Source organism: Petaurus breviceps, unplaced genomic scaffold (genome assembly GCF_028583685.1).
Source record: "Petaurus breviceps papuanus isolate PSGF00001 unplaced genomic scaffold, PetGlider_PUasm1.0 229, whole genome shotgun sequence".
Taxonomy (NCBI): domain Eukaryota; kingdom Metazoa; phylum Chordata; class Mammalia; order Diprotodontia; family Petauridae; genus Petaurus; species Petaurus breviceps.
The window spans coordinates 28,936,375-28,957,763 of NW_027185903.1; the positions used below are offsets into that span (position 1 = coordinate 28,936,375).

General features: G+C 36.0%; 2 protein-coding genes across 2 annotated transcripts in view; one reads left to right on the plus strand and one right to left on the minus strand.

Annotated features, from left to right (window-relative positions):
* The window catches only part of PPWD1 (peptidylprolyl isomerase domain and WD repeat containing 1), a 33,280-nt gene extending 28,103 nt beyond the window's left edge, over positions 1-5,177 (plus strand). Inside the window, exons 9-11 of the mRNA XM_069096415.1 lie at positions 1,904-1,985; positions 3,839-4,021; positions 4,872-5,177. Coding sequence (XP_068952516.1) covers positions 1,904-1,985; positions 3,839-4,021; positions 4,872-5,015 — 409 coding nt within the window. The 3' untranslated portion in view covers positions 5,016-5,177. The remainder of the gene's footprint in view (positions 1-1,903; positions 1,986-3,838; positions 4,022-4,871) is intronic.
* A 4,400-nt stretch (positions 5,178-9,577) lies between these two features.
* Positions 9,578-21,389, minus strand: part of TRIM23 (tripartite motif containing 23) — a 56,756-nt gene continuing 44,944 nt past the window's right edge. The window contains exons 10-11 of the mRNA XM_069096416.1: positions 18,163-18,287; positions 9,578-17,336 (exon numbers count right to left, since the gene is read on the minus strand). Of these exons, the coding sequence (XP_068952517.1) occupies positions 17,157-17,336; positions 18,163-18,287 (305 nt within the window). The 3' untranslated portion in view covers positions 9,578-17,156. The remainder of the gene's footprint in view (positions 17,337-18,162; positions 18,288-21,389) is intronic.

Sequence of the window (21,389 nt, forward strand, 5' to 3'; positions counted from 1 at the left end):
AGCCCTCCCCTGAAAATAAGCCCTCTGGTGTTTTTCTGTCCAAAAATTAATAAGACAGTGTCTTATTATCGGGGAAACACAGTAAGGGGATAATGTGTACACAGATAAGTATCCAAGGCAACTTGGGGGAAAATAAGAACTAATGGGGTGCAGGAGGAGAATGGGATGAGGTTGGAAGAAGTCAAGGAATGTTCCACTGAGATGTTGGCCCCTGAGCAGAACCTTGAAGGAGTCTCAGACATATAGTTGAAGAGGAGTACATTCCAAGCAGGGGGGGTGGCTTATTTACATGCACAAAGATTGGAGACAGAATGTCCAAATCAAGGCATAGCTCTTAGCCTAGTTTGACTAAAACATACAGTATAGGAAGGGAATATTATGAAATAAAGGCTGCAGAGGTAGATTGCATATAGTCTATGGGGAACATTAAACTATGGATGAATTAAGTAAGAAGTTCTGTATTTAAACCTAGTGGGGCAAAAGGAACCCCTACATTTTTTGAGTGATGGTCAAACCTGTGACTTAGAAAAAAATATTTTGGCAGCTGTGGGAATGAATTAGAGCATAACGGTAAGATGAAAATTGGTCGTGGGGGGACTGTTAAAATAGTTCAGGCAAAGTCCATAAAGGCCTGACCTAGTGTGATGGCACTATGTTTAGAGACAAGGGGGAAGATACAACAACTAATGTAGAAGATGGATTCAGTAGGATTAGGCAGCTGATTGAATGAGAGGTGAAGGAACGAGGTTCTTAACCTGGGTTTTGTGCATTTGTGTTTCAATACAACTAATTTCTTTTATAATCCCATGTATTTTATTTTATGTATTTGAAAACATTCTTCTTAGCAAGGATCCCGTTCCTTGACATTCAAAGGACATTCAAAGGGGTCCATTGACCCAAAAGAGGTGAAGATCCAGTCTCTGATGGCTTCAGGGTCATGACCTCATGAATTTTTAAATTGTGAAACAGGAAGTTAAGGAAGAAAGATAAAGTATAAATAAAGAACATTTCATACCTTTTAGTTACACTTTGCACACTAGGTTACAAGTTGAAGCTGTAACTGCCAGAGAGATGGCAGGTCAAGAAAGCAGAAAAACACATCTTGCTCAAGCATGTGTGAGAAAAAGAGGGCAGTAAAAATCATCCCAGGATCAGTTTCTCAGAAGCTTTCAAGTGACTAAAGTCTTCCCAAAAGACTTGCTTCAGTCTCCACAAAGCTGAAATTTACAACTCAGATGAAAATTTTCCTTCACCTTCTCATATCTTATTGTAAAAATAAGGGAAGAACTACAAAACAAGATACAGTATATTAAATAATTAAATGCTTCTATGTTGTGCTATAAAATAAATTTACATTTAATTTTTAATTAATACATTTAATTTAAATTTATACTTTAAAAAGCTTTACCTGTTATGCAGTATACAGGTATATCATTTATAGAATTAATTAAATATGTGGTTTATGATTGTTTTTATTTTTTTTAAATGTCAAAGTTGATTTTGATTACAGCGAAATTAGAATACTGTGACCATATAAAGATGATCTAATTGGGCTATTTTAAAAATTATTATTCTGGCCCTACCTCATTTTTTCAAGACTTTTTCTGAACCTGCCATTAGCTCTAATGAATGCTGTGAAACCACATTTCTGGGGATGTCTTAGAATTTTGTCAGTATAGTTAGCAGCTTCTCAACAGACATAAAGCCTAACCTACTGGGATAAAAGAGGGAGAAAATATTTTACTTTCTACTCTTCAGGCCTGAGTTGCTTTCGAAATCATCTGGAAACAGAAAAAAAATATGATTCATACATTTTGTTTAGGCATCAATGAATTCAAATTTATTTAGGAAGAATTTTTTGCATTATTTTAGAATTATTTACATTATGCTTATATCTTTTTAGGTGTCCTAAAACAGTGGAAAACTTCTGTGTTCACAGCAGAAATGGTTATTACAATGGGCATACATTTCACCGTATTATCAAGGTAAAATATAAACTTCATTCTTAAGATATGAGGTAAAAAGGAATGACTGCTGCGTTTGAGGAATTTCCATTGGAGCTGAGCAAACAAGACATATATAACTGAATCAACTACATTAGAATTAGGCAACAACACATATGGACTTATGTGCTAATTAAGTATATGCTGTTAGTCAAAGAGCTGGGAGAATACCAGGGAGTAGATACATTAGTGTGGGGTGAAATGATAGGGAAACATTGATGTACAGTTAGATTGTTTGAGGACAGCATTCAAAGCTGGTGGGGAGTAGGGTGGCAAAAGCAGGGTCAGGAACAAATGGAACGGGCTCTGTTGAAATGATAGTTTGGGGGAAAAGGGACCACAGGAGAGGAGAAACCTCCTCTGCGATCACATGGAGTCCATTCTTGTCCCTTCCCCCATTCAGCTTCTTAACCTCATTCACTCCATTCAGACTATAGCTCACTGACTTCGGCATCAGATGATTGAACTTAGAATCTCAGCTTCCTTTACCTTCAATAAGTCATGGAACCTACGGGTTCTTCAGTTTCTTATCTATAAAATGAGAAACTACTAAATGCAGATTAGTTGGCAGCTAAGGTTCCTTCAGGATTTTAATCTCTGAACCTATGATGAAAGCATATTTCCACTGAGTGGAAAATGTGGAAACCTCTAAGACTTCCAGAATTTTTTCATTTCATATAAAGCATAAATAAAATCTAACACCCAGGTATTTTTAAGCAAAAGACTTTTCATTTCTCTCTGTATACTTCTTTGGAGCTTATCAAGGAAGAAGATGAATTTATAGATTAATCGTAGGACTTGGAGCCAGAAAGGACTTCAAAGATCTAGTCCAGCTCCCTCCTGGAAGCTGAGAATTTTATTCAAGGTTAAAGAAGGCAGTAGCTAATTGAGTCAATATTTGAACCCAGACTGATTTATAAAGTCCAGTATTTTTTCCACTATGCCATATTGTTCCCCTCCCAGATGATGTGTTTTTATAAACTGTTAATTCTGATTGGTTTCAGTGTTTGTTGGGAAGGGAAAATTTTTCAGGTTTCTAAGGCAACATAAGATACCATACTATTGTGCATTTCTGATAAAGTGCAAAATTGTGATTTCTGTCTCCTGAGAAGCTTAAGAGGAAGTTTTCATTTTTGCCTAAAATTAACAACCCTTAAAAGCATCATAATTTTTTGCTATTTTTTTTGTAAGGGGGAAGACAATTGGGGTTAAGTGACTAGCCCAAGGTCACATAGCTAGTTAAGTGTGAAGCTGAATTTGAACTGGGGTCCTCCTGACTCCAGGACTGGTGTTCTATTCACTGTGCCACCTAGCCACCCCTCAAAGTGTCATAATTTGAACACCAAGTACAGTGCCTTGTGCTGAAGCAGCAGTTTAGTAAAAAGGACTTGGGACTTTGCAGACTGAAGACCTTGAATCAATCTTGGCTTTGACACATGGCCTTTCTGAGCCCAAGTTTCATAATCTGTAAAGTGGAAGTAACACTTATCCTAATACTGCTAACTTACAGATGGCTTGTTAGGATTGATATAAAATATGTGAAAACATTAAATTTTAAAATATTTTACATAAATATAAGTATAGGTTTAATAAGTGACTACTGAGTTGAATTGGTGAGAAAGGGAATACCACTCATGAACCTGAGGCCTTATTTAACTTCTTTACTAGTCTGTCTAGTGACTTAATTTTAAAAAGTAGGATAGGAAATCACTTAGGGGAAAAAAAATTTTTTTTTTTAAAATCACAGGTCTGACAGGTATTGCCTTAGGGGGAAAAAAAACCAAACCATGAAGTTAATTCTACTGTGCTCATGCTGATCTGTTTTTCTAATCTAGGGTTTCATGATTCAGACTGGTGATCCAACAGGTACAGGTATGGGAGGTGAAAGCATATGGGGAGGAGAATTCGAAGATGAATTTCATTCAACATTGAGACATGACAGACCATATACTCTCAGTATGGCTAATGCAGGTGCCAATACTAATGGATCCCAATTCTTTGTAACAGTGGTGCCAACAGTAAGTACAGTGGCATTAAATTTCATGTATTTGTATGTGTGTACATGTTTTTGTTGAAAAACAGGATTTGATGGAATATACCCCAAATGAATAGACAAACTGGTAAAGACAAAATATCAAGTGAAATGAAAAAGACAATATTGCATAGGAAAAAATCTTAAGAGCTATAATAAATTTTCAAATGACCCATTTTTAGAAGACTTTTTAGAATTAATCACTTAAAAGTATTGAAAACTTATTTTGGTCTATGATGGAATTGGAGATTGGGGTGTTAAATGGAGCATTTACAGTTTGGCTGTAACAGAGGACTTGTAATACCCTCCAGGTCTGTCTGGGCTCTACCAGGTAACTTGAAATTGATCTTATTCCAGTTGCTAATACTTTAAAAAGGAAACAGAAGATGAATCTGACAACTACATTATTAATACTTTTTTTTTGGAAGGCTCGTAACTTAAGGTACAGATTGTGTTCTTGTTTTCTAAAGACAGGATGGAAGCTGCCATATATAGGTTTTATATAGATTTGTATTTTCAAGCCTATTTATACTATATACTAGCAGCATAAAACTCCCAAACTGCCACTTTAGTACTTAAACCAAGAAGTTTGCGTTAGCTTTTTCAGATTTTAGATTACTACTTTAAAAATAGGAAAAATGGAAATCATGTATGTATGTTTCTCTTAAATAAGTGAATGCTTTCTGTTTGATGAGACCTGTGATAATGAGAAATGAATTTAAAATATCTTTACCAGATTTAAAATCTGCTTATTGAAATGCCTAATGTTATACATATGGAAATCTAGATTACCAAATTTAAGAATGTATATTTGTTCCTTTTTCCCTCTGATACAGCCTTGGCTTGACAATAAGCACACAGTATTTGGACGAGTAACAAAAGGAATGGAAGTTGTCCAGAGAATTTCCAATGTCAAAGTCAACCCCAAAACAGATAAACCTTATGAAGATATCAGCATCATTAATATTACTATCAAGTAAAACCAGATTTTAAAGTCCATTTTGAGAGTATATGTACATTAAAGTCATTGCAAGATAAAAAATTTTAAAGCTCCAAGACTGAATAACCTTCCAAACTAATCATGTATCTTACGTGTCCAAAAGTATATTTTTGTATTTTATTAAAAATGATTTAAGATATGCCTTCCTTTGTATGGTCTGTATATAAAACTGTAGCTGTTTATGTAGTTTTTTGTCTTGTAAATAACATTATAATAGGCTACTAAGAAACTGAAATGGGCTGATAAACTTCTAAAAAAAATGTTTAAATAGACCTTGTCTTTAAATGATGCTGAATGGTACTAATTAGTACTAGTCACTCATTATTCTTTGCTTATTAAAAAACAAGATTTCCCTCCTGTCCTACTGCATACACAGTAGTGCGTTTTCAAGCATTGCATTAGAGCTGCTGATCTGTGTCCCCCTTTAAACTTAACATATGGGGTTTATGAGTGAATTTGGTTATAGCATAAGGACCTTGCAGAATGAAAACAAGGCATTTAATTAGCAGGGAGGTCAAAAGGCCACAGGAGTGAAAAAAAAAGTTCCTTTATTAAAAGGAACATAAATACCTCTTCAGGTATCTGGAACATTCTCTGACCAGCTCTACTGGGCCAACACCAACATTTGTTTAAAAAGCACAAGAGCCACAGGTCTATAGCTATATGTATTCTATGGGGGAACATCCTTCTTGATTATTATCAAACATGCCACAATTGCCCAAGAAACCAGGAGGCAACAGCAGTGTTTCCCTTCCCAGCCCTGCCATGATTCATCCTGTGGAGATGAAACTTGGCATCTGCCCCCTCTAGAGACAAATGGTGATCCCTAGTAGCTCTACCCACTGAAGAAGAAGGGGGAAAAAAGTCTCTTGACAACATCAAATGATTTAACATTAGAAATGGATATGCATTACCATCTGCATGCCACTGCATCCTCAGGACCATTGAGCTTTTCCATCTGGCTTACAACTAAAACCTCCTCTGCATGCCATCTCCCCTGTAATACTTTTTTTTTTTCCTAAATGGAATCCCACCTTCCAGCACAACAACCATAAACCAAGTCACTTTCTCAGAGAAACCTGGGTAGACTTATATGAACTGGTGAACAGTACTAGGAAAATTATTTATATAATAACATTGCAAAGATACTATTGAAAAACAAGAATTCTGATGAATACAAAATATTGGTCATTTGACCAATCATGACTTGAGAGAAACTGATGAAACGTGCTGCTCGCTTCCAGAGGGAGATGATGGGATCAGGATGAAGAAGAAGACATACGTTTTTGAACATGGCCAATGCAAGTGTTTGTTTTACTTGATTTATGCATAATTGCTTAGTGTTTTTTTTCTTTTTTTCAATTGAAGGTGTTAGGGGTGGTAGAAGGGAGAAAAAAACTAGTATTTGGTCACTAAGAAATAAATGAAGTTTCCTGCCAAAAGAGAATTAAATAGAAACAGAAGGAAATATATATGACTATAATAACATAAGAGCTCTAAAGGCAAGTTGGACTTTTATCCAGTCTCCTCCAGCAGACTGCCTCTTCTCTAGTGCCTGCTTTATCTTCAATCTCCCCATCTGTCTTAGCTGCCTATAACCATGCCCTTATCTTCCCCCATCCTCAAAAAACCATCACTTGATCCTTCCATCTCTATCATCCTATATTTCTGCCCTCTGTGGCTAAATTAGCATCTACAATAGGTGCCTTCACTTTATCCTCACCCACTTAACCCCTTAAAATTCAGCTTCCAGCCTCACTATGCCACTAAAGTCCTCACCAAAGTCATTAATGATCTCTTAATTACCAAATCCAAGTGGCCTTTTCTTAATCTTCCCTTCTCCCTGACCCCTCTGCAGCCTTTGACATTGCTGATCACTCCCCTTTGATACTCTCTTTAGGTTTTTGGGGACACTACTCTCCTGGCAATTTTCCTGCCAATCAGATCTTCCCCTTCTCAGTCTCCTTTGTTGGTTCCTCATCCAGATCATACCCTCACAGGGTTGTGTCCTGAGTCTTCTCTTCTTCTTCTATGATACATTCACTTGATGTTATCATCTCCCACAGATTTAGTTGCCATCTATGCCGATGAGGGCAGGTAGCTGACACAGTATACACCACTGCTGGGGCTGGAGTTAGGAAGACTCATCTTTGTGAGTTCAAATACAACCTGACACTAGCTGTGTGACCAGAAAGGGTGGCAAACCACTCCAGTATCTTTCTTAAGAAAACCCCAAATGGGGTCACAGACTCAGACATGACTGAAATGCCTGAACAACTTGCTGGTGATCCTTAAATCTACCTTTCTTTCCCTAACTTCTCTGCTGACCTCCAGTCTCTTATCTCCAACTGCTTTTCAGACATCTCAAACTGGATGCCCCCCAGATATCTTAAACTCACCATGTCTAAAACAACTCTTCTTTCTTCTTCAATGATACCCCATTAGGTTTCCTGATGTTGTTTAAGGCAACACCATTCTCTTAGTCCCTCGGGCTCACAACTTGGGGACCCTCCTTTTCAAATTACTCACCTTGGGCCCATATTCGATCTGTGGCCAAAGCCTGTTGATTTCACCTCTGTACCTTTTGTATATACCCCCTTCTCTGACACTGACACCTCCCTGGTACAGGCCCTTATCACCTCATGCCTGGATTACAAGTGTGCTGGTGGTCCAGCATGCCTACTTCTATCCATCCTCCACTGATTTTCCTAAAGCAAAGGTGTAACCATGTCACCTAACCACCCCCCCCCCAACAAAGTCCAGTGACTCCCTATTGCTTTCTGAATCAAATGTAGAAAGCTGTCTGGTATTCAAAGCCCTTCATAACCCAGACCCCTGCTAACTTTCCAATCTTCTTACACCTTACTCCCCATCACACACTCTTCAGTCCAGTGACACTGGCCTTGCTGATCCACCAACAAGACACTGTAACTCTCAGCTTCAGGCATTTTCTCTGCTTGTCACCCATGCCTCCCTCCTCCGCTCCAACTACTGACCTTTCTGGTTTTCTTCTATGGGAGGTCTTCCCATTGTGCACCTAGCCTGCCTGACACATTTGCTGACTCCTCCATTACACTGCGTGCTGCTCCTTGAGGGCAGACATGTCTTTTGCCTCTTTTTGCTTCCCCAGCTGTCACGTAGTAGGGGATTAATGTATACCAACTAAAAACACTGAAGTCCATTTCCCTTCTCTTGAAACAAAGGCGAGATTATATTTAAACAATATAATGCATACTTGGGCATATTCACTATATCCAATGTTTTTGATAGAGGGGAAGAGTTCAGTTCAGGGAAGAAGGATATTGTGTTTATTTTTTTTCTTATATTTATCATTTTTTTCAAATGTTTTATTAACTTCTGATTTACATCATTCGTTTCCGCCAGATTTTGAGTTACAAATTTTTTCCCCGTTTTTCCCCTACCCACCGCCCCAAAATAGCAGTCCCTCCTCCAATCTGCTGTCTCCCATATTTTCTCCCATACCCCTTTCGACTTTGCCAGTGGATCTCTATGCCCCAGTGCCTGTATATCTTATTTCCCAATTACATGTAAAATAGTATTAATAATAGTGTATACACACACACACATATATATACATATGTTTGACTTTAAAACTTTGAATTCCACATTCATTCTCTTCCTTGTCACCCACCCTTACTGGGAAGATAAGCAGCTCAGTATAGGTTGTACATGTGTGGCTAATGCAAAACAATAACATAGTAGATATATTGTAAAAGACTGACTATATTTCCCTCCCTCCTATCCCACCTCCCACTTGTTCTATCCTCTACTTTGATCCTGTCCCTTTTCAAAAGTGGGTGCTTCCAACTTCCCTCCCCGCCAGCCTGCCCTCCCTTCCATCATTCCCCCTCTCATCCCCTTCCCCCCCTACTCTCCTGGAGGGTGAGATACCGTATTTAGTGTGTATTTCACTCCCTCCTCAAGCCAAATTCAATGGGAATAAGGTTGACCCATTCCCTTTTGCCTTCCTATTCTTCCCCTCCATTGTAACCATTTTCCCTTGCCTCTTCTGTATGAGATGGTTTACCCCAATCTGTCTCTCCCCATCTCCTCTCATTATATTCCTCTCTCACCTCTTAATTTCACCTTTTAAGTATCATCCCTTCCTGCTAAATTGGTCCTGTGCCCTCTATGTATACCTGTAAACATATATACAGACATTCACATATGTATTCATATGCCCATATACCCTCATATATGGACATATATATATATATATTTATATATATTTCTATTCCCTTCAACTACTGAGAAAAGTTTCATAAGTTACAATTATTGTTTTTCCCTGTAGGAATGTTAATAGTTCAACTTTGATAAGTTCCTTATGATTTCTTTTCCCTGTTTACCTTCTCATGCTTCTTGTATCTGAATGTCAAATTTTCTATTCAACTCTGGTTTTTTCAGCAAGAATGCTTGAAAGTCCTCTATTCCACTGAATGACCATATTTTCCCCTGAAACATGATACTCAGTTTTGCTGTGTTTATCTTTAAATGATGGTTACAACAAAGGCACCACTAAAATTTGCGTTTGACAAAATCGAGTTTCAAGAGTTTTATTCTGTAAGATAAATTTTGTAAAATAAATTGGTTCAGTTTTTTCTATTCCTACCAAATTATTTCTAAAGTACTATTATCTTTTAAGAAATGTACTTGAGTTGGAAAATCTCTTGGCAAAACCAGATAGACTAGCACTTCACTTTGTTATTTTGGAGTCTGTATTAAAACACCACTCTGATCACTCAATATTATAACAAGCTGGGTTTACAATAAGTTTTATGTAGATTTGTAAAACTTGATTTATTGCTTGATAACTTTCATTATTATCAAGGGTAATAAAACAGTATAATTCACAAGACAAAGCATGGATTTTAAACAAAACTTAAAAAAACTACCAGAATTTTACATTCAAGTAAGTGTCATTCCACAAAATAATAACCTTAAAATTTGATTTATCCCTCAATCCCTTTGGTTCCAATCCTGTCAAGTTTGTATTGAAACCTGTATGGGGTCTGTATTAAAACACCATTTTGATCAGTCAATATTATAACAAGCTGCGTTTACAATAAGTTTTATGTAGATTTGTAAAACCTGATTTATTTCTTGATAACTTTCATTATTATCAAGGGTAATAAAACAATATAACTCAAGAAAATGCATGGATTTTAAACAAAACTTTAAAAAACTACCAGAATTTAAATTCAAATAAGTGTCATTCCACAAAATAATAACCTTAAAATTTGTTTTATTTATCCCTCAAATCCTTTGGTGCCAATCCTTCACAATCTTTCCTATCACCTCCTCTATCCTGCATTGCCACTACCCAAGTTTGTGAAATCATTAAATCTTACCTGTGCGACTCCTACTGTGTAAGAGACTCATTACTGATTTCCCTGCCTCTGGTCTCTCCCCTCTTCTGGCCTATCCTTCACAGATTCCTGTGCATAGTTAAGTAAAACAGCTTCCTCCACTGGCTATCCCAACAAGTGTCCTTTGTAGTGCACAAATCTAACCATAGTATTCTACTCCAGAAACTTTGAGGAGCTATTTACTTATCAGCTAGAAAGAACAACCTCCCTATACTTGGCCTTTAAGGCCCTCAAACATCTGGTTACAATTTACCATTTTAGCAGCTAAACTGGATGATTAGTAGTTCCCCTTTCTCATCCTGCTTCCTCTCCTTGAGTTCATGAATGCTATTCCCCATCTTTGGAATATACCCTTCATTGCAGTCTATAGAAATCCTTAACTTCCTTTAAGGCCAAGCTTATAAACTCCCCCACAATGAACATTCCCTGAGCATTCTCTCTTCACATTTTCCTTTAACACTTTGGGGTTCTCTTTTACCTACATTTGACTCTCATACAACTAGCACAAGATCTTCAAATATAGTATTTCAGAAGTATTTGTTTTGAGGGCTACTACATGCATTCCAGCAATGAGGCCTATGGCTACTCTGCCTCTATCATAGATAGTCATTTAACCACTACAGTCCTCAATCTGTTCGTGTATAACCTCACCCTTCTGCCCTGTCAATGACATACCATAATGAATGATATCTAAGTCCCCTTCCATGTCCTATGATCCTATTTATTTCCTCAGACTTCTGTGATACAGTAGGAAAAAACACCATCTATAGAGTTACACAATCCGAGTCCAGATCTTGCCTATCATCTCTTATTTACCCATGTAACCCTGTCAAAGTCACTGGGCTTCAACTTCCTTAGAGGTAAAATGGGGTGGTTGGGTTACCTGACCCCTTATGGGCTACTAGCTCTTGAGCTTTATGACTAACCCAACTCGGAATTTTGAAACATGGCTACCTGAGGGCAGTGGTGCCTCATCCAAAATAACACCTTTTCTTTCCTGTGATATAAATTAACTGAATTTTTCATTTCATGAGTATAAATATCATACTAACAATTAGCAAAATGACCCAATTTGATTATCTTATTACTACTTCTCAGTCTTTCCTTTAGTCCTTTTACATTCTTGCTTTTGAAAGCATGGAGAACATCCTTGTCTCCTCTATTTCACTCTTTTGTCCTTTCATTGAATAAGTGCAGGAGAAAGTAAGTCTACATACGCCATGTTTTCCTTCCATTATTGTCATTCTCACATTCAACTTACCCTTCATTTTACATACATTAGTATTTTTCTTAGCAAAACCCAAATAACTTAAGCTCACTGCTTTTCAGTTTATAATTATCTTCTAAAAGAATTTAGACTCTTCTGTTTTAAACCAGAATTTTGAACAGATTAAAGACTGGTTTATTGACAATCCCTTATGCTTTTTCTTCAGTTCGTTTTATCTGTGTTCCACACAGATTTTGTCCTAATGCAAAATTCTAAGTGTACACTTACCGTGTTTCCCCGATAATAAGACACTGTCTTATTAATATTTTTGGACAGAAAAACACCAGAGGGCTTATTTTCAGGGGAGGGCTTATTTTAATGAACATTGACAGCAATTTTAATAAACAGGTAAATGTGAACAAAAAAATGTACCTTTATTCAATAATGAATTCAATAAAGAACAGGATGACGCGCTCACTGCTGCAGCTCTGATTGGATACAGCTTGGAGCGCGGCATGCGTTTCACCCGGGGGGGGCGGTGCATACAGAGGGTACCGTAATGTAGCGTGTAGCGCAGGGGATCACCTTCACTACAGTAGCAATCTCAATAGGGCTTATTTTCGGGGGAGGGCTTATTTTAGAGGAATCTTACACAGCAAGGGGAGGGCTTATTTTCAGGATAGGTCTTATTATCGGGGAAACACGGTACTAATCTCATTCAGGGGTCATTCATTTTAATTTTTTGTCACATTATAAAGCACTTACATCAACATTCACCTTTAATGCTAATTATTTTTTAAAAACTACAAGATAAACCAATACATTTCTACAGCTGTTAGCTATGGTACTCAACTGGTTAATCAATAAAGGAAATATAGTAAATTTTTAGGAAATTTAGGTAAATTTTCCATGACAATAATCTAAAATATATCCTAGCCAACCTACACCTGTGGCCAGGATTTTAAGTTGTTCTGGTAGCAAATTTATATTTCCTAAACCCAACTATTGAGTTAAAAATAAAAAACTGAAAGGTATAGGAATAGCTTCTACTTGATGATCACTGATAAAATGCAATGTAGTATCAGCCACACTCTACAGAATATAAATTCTAAGGCTGTCTGTTCTGTTAAGTTCTTATGTTGTAAATAAAATAGTCAAATTTTGGATAAATTTCAATTTCTATATTATGATAACCTTGTTTTACATTGCTGTTATCTGTAATATAATGTTTATTAGTTTTAGAATAAATTCCAATAAAAAAGAAAATAGCTATTTACCTTAAGATTAGCACTCTAGAGCTAGAAGAGGCTTTAGAGGCTTAGTCCAACCCCTTCATGTTAGAGATGAAAGGACAGACCCAAAAAGGTTGAATGACTTGCCCATGGTCATAGGTATAAATTGATAGAGCTGGAATCTAAATCTAGGGTTCTTTCCATTGGACCACAAGGCATACCAGTCACTAAATACAGCAAAATACACACAAAGTATTAGTAAGGATGACTTAAAATATGGTTATAACCTAATATGTTAAAAAGTTAATGTGTAATATTGTTTTTACTGACAGCATTAAAAACAAAATCCATTTTTAGTATCATATAATGCTTCATATAAACACACTGGAGTCTACTGCAGCCGTATATATGTACACATTTATGACTTAGCTTGATGGTATTAAAAGTACATACAACTACCCTATATTCAAATTAGTTTTGTAGAAGAGAACTGGCAAACTCCCCGCATGTGACCCCAAGTGCTGCCTGAACCAGATGAAAATGTAATTGGGAAATATTTAACAAAGTAAATACAATATAATATTACTTTATGGTTTCCTAAGTCAATACATGGCCAGCAGTTTGACACCACTATACATGTGATGTTCTGGGGGACAGAGGGTGAGGTTGCACCTGTGATTTCATCTATGTGGGGGGAGCATAGGAAGATCAATGACTGACTTGTAACCTACATAACCCTCTTAGTGCTCCAAATCACTACTCACAAAATGACCAGAACATGGTAACACAGCTTATGTTTCACAGGCAAGCCCTGAACCCAGATCTTCCCCATCTCTGAGACTACCTTCTATGTCTATTAGGCCTCTCACCCTGAAGATTTAGAATATAATTGATTTTTCCACTATGATAAATTTGAAAGAAAAGGTCTCTTAACTCTTAGTCTACTTGACAGTACTGCTTCATATATATGAAAGATCATAAGATATACAAAGAGTATGTGTATATATGTGTGTATATATATATATATATATATATATGTCATATAAAGAAGCATCACTTAGAATCATTGACTGTTAGAGCTGTAAGGCAACATAGAAATCCTCTAGCGAAACCCCATATTTTATGTATGAGGGGTATCAAGGCCCAAAGAGGTCACTTACACAGCTAATTATTGGCCAAGTCTTCTGACTCTAGGCTTATATATGCGGACCAGCAACACACCTGTAGCCTACTTTTTTCCAATGATCTTTTTTTTCCCCAATAAACAATTAAATTAACTTGAAAACTGCAAAGTAACTTACATGCTTGTACTAAAATGTTTCATTTTAAGAAAACTCTGTGGGAAATATGTAAAATAATAGCCACAGTAGAAAAAAAAATCAGTCATATTCAAAGCTTTCTAGCTCTTGGTAAAGTATCATTTTTAGGAATTTGGAGTCTGGATATAAGGGCACCTGTGAAATTTCATTTTCCACCACTCCACAATATCAAATGTTAGTAACTTCCTACTTCTGAAAAAATTTCAAAGGACACAACTACTCAATGATGCTGTTTCAGGAAATAAGTGGAAACTATTGCTTTTAAACTGAATAGACATTAAAAAGTTTTAACTGTATTGATGAAAGGTAGTATATCCTGTAAAGAGTACTGTATTTGGGTTCAGAGGACCCAGTTTCAGAGTCCCAGCTCTGCAAATTACTGTCTGTGGGACCTAAGGCAAGTCACTGAACTCCCTCTGGATTTCAATTTAATCATACGGAAAACAAGGGGATTGGACAATATTCTCTGCAGATCCTTCCAGCTGTCATCTATGATACTAATAGAACAGAAGGGAAGAGAAGGGAAGGGGAAGGGTTAGTGTGGCTATAAGTATGAAGACCTCGGTCTTACAGTTCTATAAACATAATCTTAATCTTCAGCAAATAATGTAACTTCCCTGGATTTTAGTTTTATCTGTAAAATATGAGATTTAGAGTAAATGATTTTTAGACATGATGATTCTCTGAATCTATGATCTCAGTCTCTAACCAAGACTACACACAAAATTTCAACTTTTCTGTCTAACTCCTAAACATTATACTTACCTTGCTCCTCAGACTACAATAGTTTACCTCAAAACTGACAACACAGGGGTGATTTTTTAAAAAGTCAAAATATTTAGTAATGTAATTGTTTTAGGCAGTGAAACATAACTAGACTATATTTGCCATAAGATTACCAGTAATTATGATAAAATGAAGTTTAAAATATATCTTTAAAATACAAACTCCCAAACCCCCACACTCCCAAAATGTAGACTGGATTCTGTTTTAAGCATAAGAGAACCACATTCCATACCAGAGACTATATTCGGTAAGATGCTAGGACTGTGAATTACTAAGTTAAAATTGGTCAAACAAACATAATATACAAGTAAAGCAGTTCATAGAGAATAACTTATACAAAGAAAGTGAAAAGAGTAATAGAGAAAACAGTCCAAAAGCTCACAGGCAAATGCAGTATTTTCACAGTTACTGGAAATCAGTCAAATATTAAATAATTTACATTCTGTAATAATACTTTTATGCACAAACACACTACACTTATAGCAGAGCATTTACTTTAGGCTAACAAAGTAAAAGATGAAATATGGTTAAGTATTATTTACACATTTCCAAAAGCCCTTAAAGACTTTTTCTGAATGTTGTTTCTTATAATAATAAAAACTTTCCTATTTTTATGCAAATAAAAATATATTTTACATCAACGAAGGAAAAAAAACAAATTGCTACTTAAAGGTCACCATTTTGTCCTTAAGTCATTCACCTGCAATTCCAATTCATGGGAACTGCACTGAACAAATTGGATGGGATAAAAATAAAACTTCATTTAAAAAAAACCAGGCCAGGCTATGAATATGCAAAATAACGGATGCAGTGATATATCGATCCACATACATACATCTTTTACATAATGAACCATGCTTGCATAATAAGTAACCTTAAAATATGAAAAACTGGAGCAAAAAAAAAATCCACACATTTTTTAACCTTTTACTCAAAACACTGCATGATCAAATTGGATGTAAACATTTTAACTTCTTTGCATTTTCTACATGCAGCGTCCCCCACGTGTTAAATTTTCAAGGCTTTTATTATTAGGTAAACAAGAGTTGAACTTATCATACAATGCTATGAGAAATGTACTCATATTGAGAAAATATTTGCTTAAAACATACAAATTTTGTAATTTGAACAATTTCCCATACTGTAAAAGGCTTTTTCCTAAATTGAATTCCTAAGTATCTTTTCATTAAAGCCCACTCTGGTTCCATTTCTAGTTTCAGTAAGTTTGATACATTTTTAAATATAGTCATGACAAAAAAGCAGCTTACACTGACAAGGGCTCCATCAAAGATGCAAGTTAGCTTTTTATGAAACCACTAATGATTTAAGGGATATTGAAAACAGAAAGGACCATCAATATGGGGCTCTGGTCTAGATGGCAGCAAACAGCTTACCTAGGTTCAGGCCTAACAATGGATCTTTCATAATCACAGATGAACTGGAAATCATCTGACCTTCACAGCTTATTATACATACATACTGTAACCCAAACAAGTGCTGATTTTGCCTGTATAATAAAACCAGTCCTGGTCTACAGACTACACAAATAAAATTTTATTAAGTCTCATTGTATTATAATATAAAGTATTGTACTTTAGCTTAGGTTTTTAATAAAGAAATAAGTATAAAATATTTTTATATTTTAGAGTTTAATTTTTAGAGTTAAAGGTTTTTTGTTTCACTGAACATAAAAAAGTCAGGTTGAAGAGTCTTATTTCGGTGGAAGGTACAGTTTGCTTTTGGTCTCATTAAGTCACTCCTTTTTTTTAGAAGAGAAACAGTATGAAAATTAACTGAAAAGACAATTTTAGAGGAATACCTGTACTTTTCTAATTGCATGACTAATGCTCAATGTAAAAAGAGGACAGTAACCTAATGTATAATTTAACCTTCCTCCTTTTTATTCCAACATACTAGTAATGAACACACTGAAAACTCAAATGTCCAAATTCACCTTAAAAGATATGAAGTCAAGGTACCCTTATAACCAACTTAATCTACTAGGGAAAACATTTTAGTTTACTCTTAAGAGAACAAAAAAGAACTGAATTCCCAATGGAAGATACAAACATTTTGATCTGTAAACACAATCCTAGATTAACTGCCATCCTGGAGAAGCAGAATTTCTTACAATCTGTCATGTGCAAATAACTGTTAACCACAAACTTTAAACAATAGCTGTAAGTTAATTTAAGCCACATCTAGTACACCTGCAGCCACAAGTTGCCTTGAAAGCCAGTCTAGTCCTTCATATAGGCCCATCCCGCTTCGTGCATCACAGCCCTGAATATACCAGCTTCGACCACAGCAGAGTTTATGTAGACTAAGAAGTTCTGTTATTTCTTCTACTGAAAGTGCTCCTGCAACATCCTGTAAGAGATTTATAAATGTTCTGATGTTAAATCCATACGTCCAAATAATATTTTCTAATTATTTTTGTTGCAGTCAAAGCTTATTCCAAATTCTAAATCCAGATTTTATGAATTTAAACTAAAAATAGATTCACCATAGCCATGATTCATCACAATCAACTGCATTACGAAACAGGAAAAATTAAGATTTTTGCCAAGAGTAAACCAAAAAAATTTAAATGAGCTTGCTGAAATGCCACAAGGCAGTTAAGATCTGAGTTCTTAAAATCTTATATACAATTATTAAGAAAATCTAACTTAATAGATTTTAAAATAATTCAACTTGTAATGAAAATCAACAATAGCATTAAACTTTAAGAAGCTGCTAAATTATTAAATGTTTTTAATTTTAATAATTTAAGGGCATACAGTTTCAAAGATGATAGGAGCCCTTCCAATGCTGTAGCATACATGATTTTCATGCACTGCTATGGATGAAAAAAATGTATTCTACGTTAACCAACCTGTTCATTGGCAAGCTAATCTGCTTCTTGAGGATGACAGACACAGTTTTCTTTCCCAAGACCCTCTGAAGGTCTAGCAGGGCCTGTCCTATCAGAGTCTGCAGTGTGGTGACCAGGCCTCTGAGAATCCAGGGTCATATGAAAGCCACCATGAACACCAGAGGAGGATTTTAGTGGAGGAAGAAGTTCTTAATTTTGTCAATTGAAAAAAAATTCTTTATAACTCTTCCCAACTATCTGAAGGCACTGAATCATTAAAGCCAAAGGAAAATATTAAAAAATAGAAAGAAAAATAGTTTCCCAAACTGGCCATCTCCATACCTGTTTATTTGCAAATATCAGCAGCAAAGCATCTCTCAGTTCTTTTTCCGTTATTAACTTTGCAAGTTCACTGTGTGCTTCACTTATTCTGTCCCTGTGACTACTATCAATGACAAATACAACAGCTAATGAAAAAAACACAAAAACATTCACTTAAATAAATGTAAAACATTATTGTCAAAAATAACTGTAACTAAACAGGCCAAGTACTTTAACATACTACTTTCTGCTTTGAGATCCGACTACCACCTACATTTTCCAGATAAAATATATTTCTGAACTTAGGAAAGCTAAAGTTACTGCAGTCAACAAAACTTTGTGAAATATCACACAAGAAATGTTTTCTATGATATTCAATTCAAAAACACTTCAAAGCACTTTTAAAATATCAAAAACATAGGCCTAGGAGTGAGTCATATAATCTAAGTCTTGGTTCTTGCACTAATTAACTGTTGTGACCTTGAGCAAACCACTTATTCTTGCTTCCTCACTCCTATAAAAATAAAGATGTACCCTCTGCCTTTGAAAAACTAAAATTCCATTCTTCTGCTTTTCAAAATTATTGGTATCTAACCTAATAACAGAGAATAAAATTCAGTTTCTAATATGGGGCAGTAAGAGGGCACCAACTTGAAAGTCAAGAAAAACTGGGTTTAAGTTCTATTTCTGACACATACTAGTTGTGTGATCCTGAGCAAGTAATTTTAACCTCTCTTGGTACTCTAGGAAACTCAGTAAGACTCTAAGTGGTAGAGAGGTGCCAACTTGAATTGGTGGAGCGTGTTTCCTTACCAAGGAGCTCCAGATCAATGAAATCACAAGAACAGTCCCTATCCCTGAGATGAAGATCAGTATGAAAAAGTTTTTTTTTTCAATGGTACATCCTCTCTCCATTTTATATACTTGTATAAGGTCGTGATCCAGTTGACTTAGTTTGTAAGCACTCAGATAAGAAAAGCAGTGAATAACAGTAAGAGGCATAGATTTTCTAAGAACAGATCACATTAAATTAGCCTCCTTTTCCTTTACCATAAAATCCCTAGTGATTCTCAGAAAATCATTAAAGTGAAAAGGACCCTGGATACCATTCAGAGAAACCCGTATCTTAATAAGAATTCTCTCTGTGTATAACATAACCAATAAGGGGTCAGTCATCAAGCCCTTGACTGGATACTTCCAGGGAGAGGGAACCCACCATCTCCTGAGATAACCCCTTCCAATCTGGGATCAGTGGTACTTTTTTACCTTGTATCACACTTCAATCATTTGCCTCTGTACTTAATAATCACTGCTCACTCTTGATTCTTCTTTGGGTTCAAATAAAGTCTGTCCACATGACAGTTCTTCAAATATTTGAATATAGTTATCAAGAACCTCTAAAACCTCTCTTCTCTAGAAGAAGATTCTGAGATCTTTCTGTCATCTTTCAATGACATGAACTCAAAAGAAGTTAATATCCTTGCTGCTCTTCTCTGGATGTTCTAAATATTACCAAAGTCTTTCCTCAAATGAGCTGTGCACGACTTTTACCACTCCAGAGGTGACAGGGAGAAGACAGACCACAGCGGTGCTAGAGGGTAATCTAGTCCTGGGAGCTCGAGTTCTCTTAATTTAGACGAAGAACGCATTAGCATTCTTAGCTGCGACATCAAGCTTTTAATCCACTAAACCCCCTAGATCTTTTCTTGGACCAACTGCTTTCTAGCCATATCTCCCCTCATCTTCTACTCATGAAATTTACTGTTTTGAACTCAACTATCAGAGACTTTACATTTATTCTTATTACATCGGCTTATTAGCCCAACCCAGTAATCCATGACATTCTTTTTGGATCTTGACTGTAATCTAGTATGTAAGCCATAGCTCACATCTTTCTGTCATCTACACATCTGAAAAGCATATACTTACATTTTTATCCAAATCATTGACAAAAATGTTAAAAAAAAAAAAAAAAAGAAAGAGGGGCGGCGGCCAGGTGGCTCAGCGAGTAAGAGCACCGGTTCCAGTGTCGGGATGACCTGGGGATCAAATCCAGGCTCAGATACTCAGCACCACACCCAAAAATAACTGGCCGTGTAACCTTGAGCAAGTTACTTAACTCCAATTGCTTTTAAAAAAAAAAAAAAGAAGAGGACCAAGCACAGATTCTTGGGGCACTGGATTGGAAAACTCTTTTGACTGTTAAAACAACTATTCTTTGGGTCTAGACATTCAATCTGACCTGCTGCAGCAGGGAGACATTACCAAGATTACTTGTGTAGTGCTAGGAACAATTAAAGGAGAAAAAGAATGGGAGACCACTTAGGAAGCTATTTACAATAGTTGAAAAGAGGAGAAGCCGGGACTTCAATTAGGATAGTAGGAGTTTAAAGAAAAGATAGATGATCTTAGATCTAGATAACAAATAATGAATCGTCCTTCCTTCCTCTCTCAGCAGAAAAACAGGGGTATATGGGGGCAGAACAATGTCAGATCACAGAATCATAGATTTAGCGCTGGAAGGGACCTTAGAGGCCCTGAAATCAACTCCCCTGGTGAAGATGAGGAAAATGAGGCTCAGAAAGATTAAATGACTTGCCTGCCAAGTATCACGCAGCTACTAAGGGTCTGGTTGTTTTGGTTTAACCATTTTTCTTTATTACAACAGAGAGTTCGATTTTGAATGGAGGAGAGGAGGACACAGAAGGGCATACCTGGAAATGATTAGAATATAAAAAGAAAAATCATCAATTAATTTCAGTGTTTAAAAAAAAAGAGTAGATGGAGAATCCATAGCACAAATGCATATGAATGGTGCAGGGGATGGAAAAGTTAAGTGTGACTAGGAAACAAATATCAGGACACAGGAAGTCTTAGATGGAAGATTAATTTGGCTTTGGAAATGCAGGATTTTACATGTAACACAAAGTCCAGGTGAAGATATGCAGCAGATAAAGAATACCTGCTTAAGAAGATGCTAGCTGATTAACTCTTTTGGTTTTACTTAAACTATATCTCCTGGGAATAGTTGGGGGGGGGGAGGGTTTGGAAGGATATAGGAAGTTGGAATATATAATATATATATAGGATATATAATACATTATATATACTTATATAAGTTGGAAAGTGTTCAGAAAAAGGCAACTAGAATAGTAAAGAGCCCTAAGATCAAGGCTCATGAAGGAATTATAGATGTTTGATCTCAGGAACAAAAAATCTGAAGAGATGTTATAGCAGCTTTCAAAAAT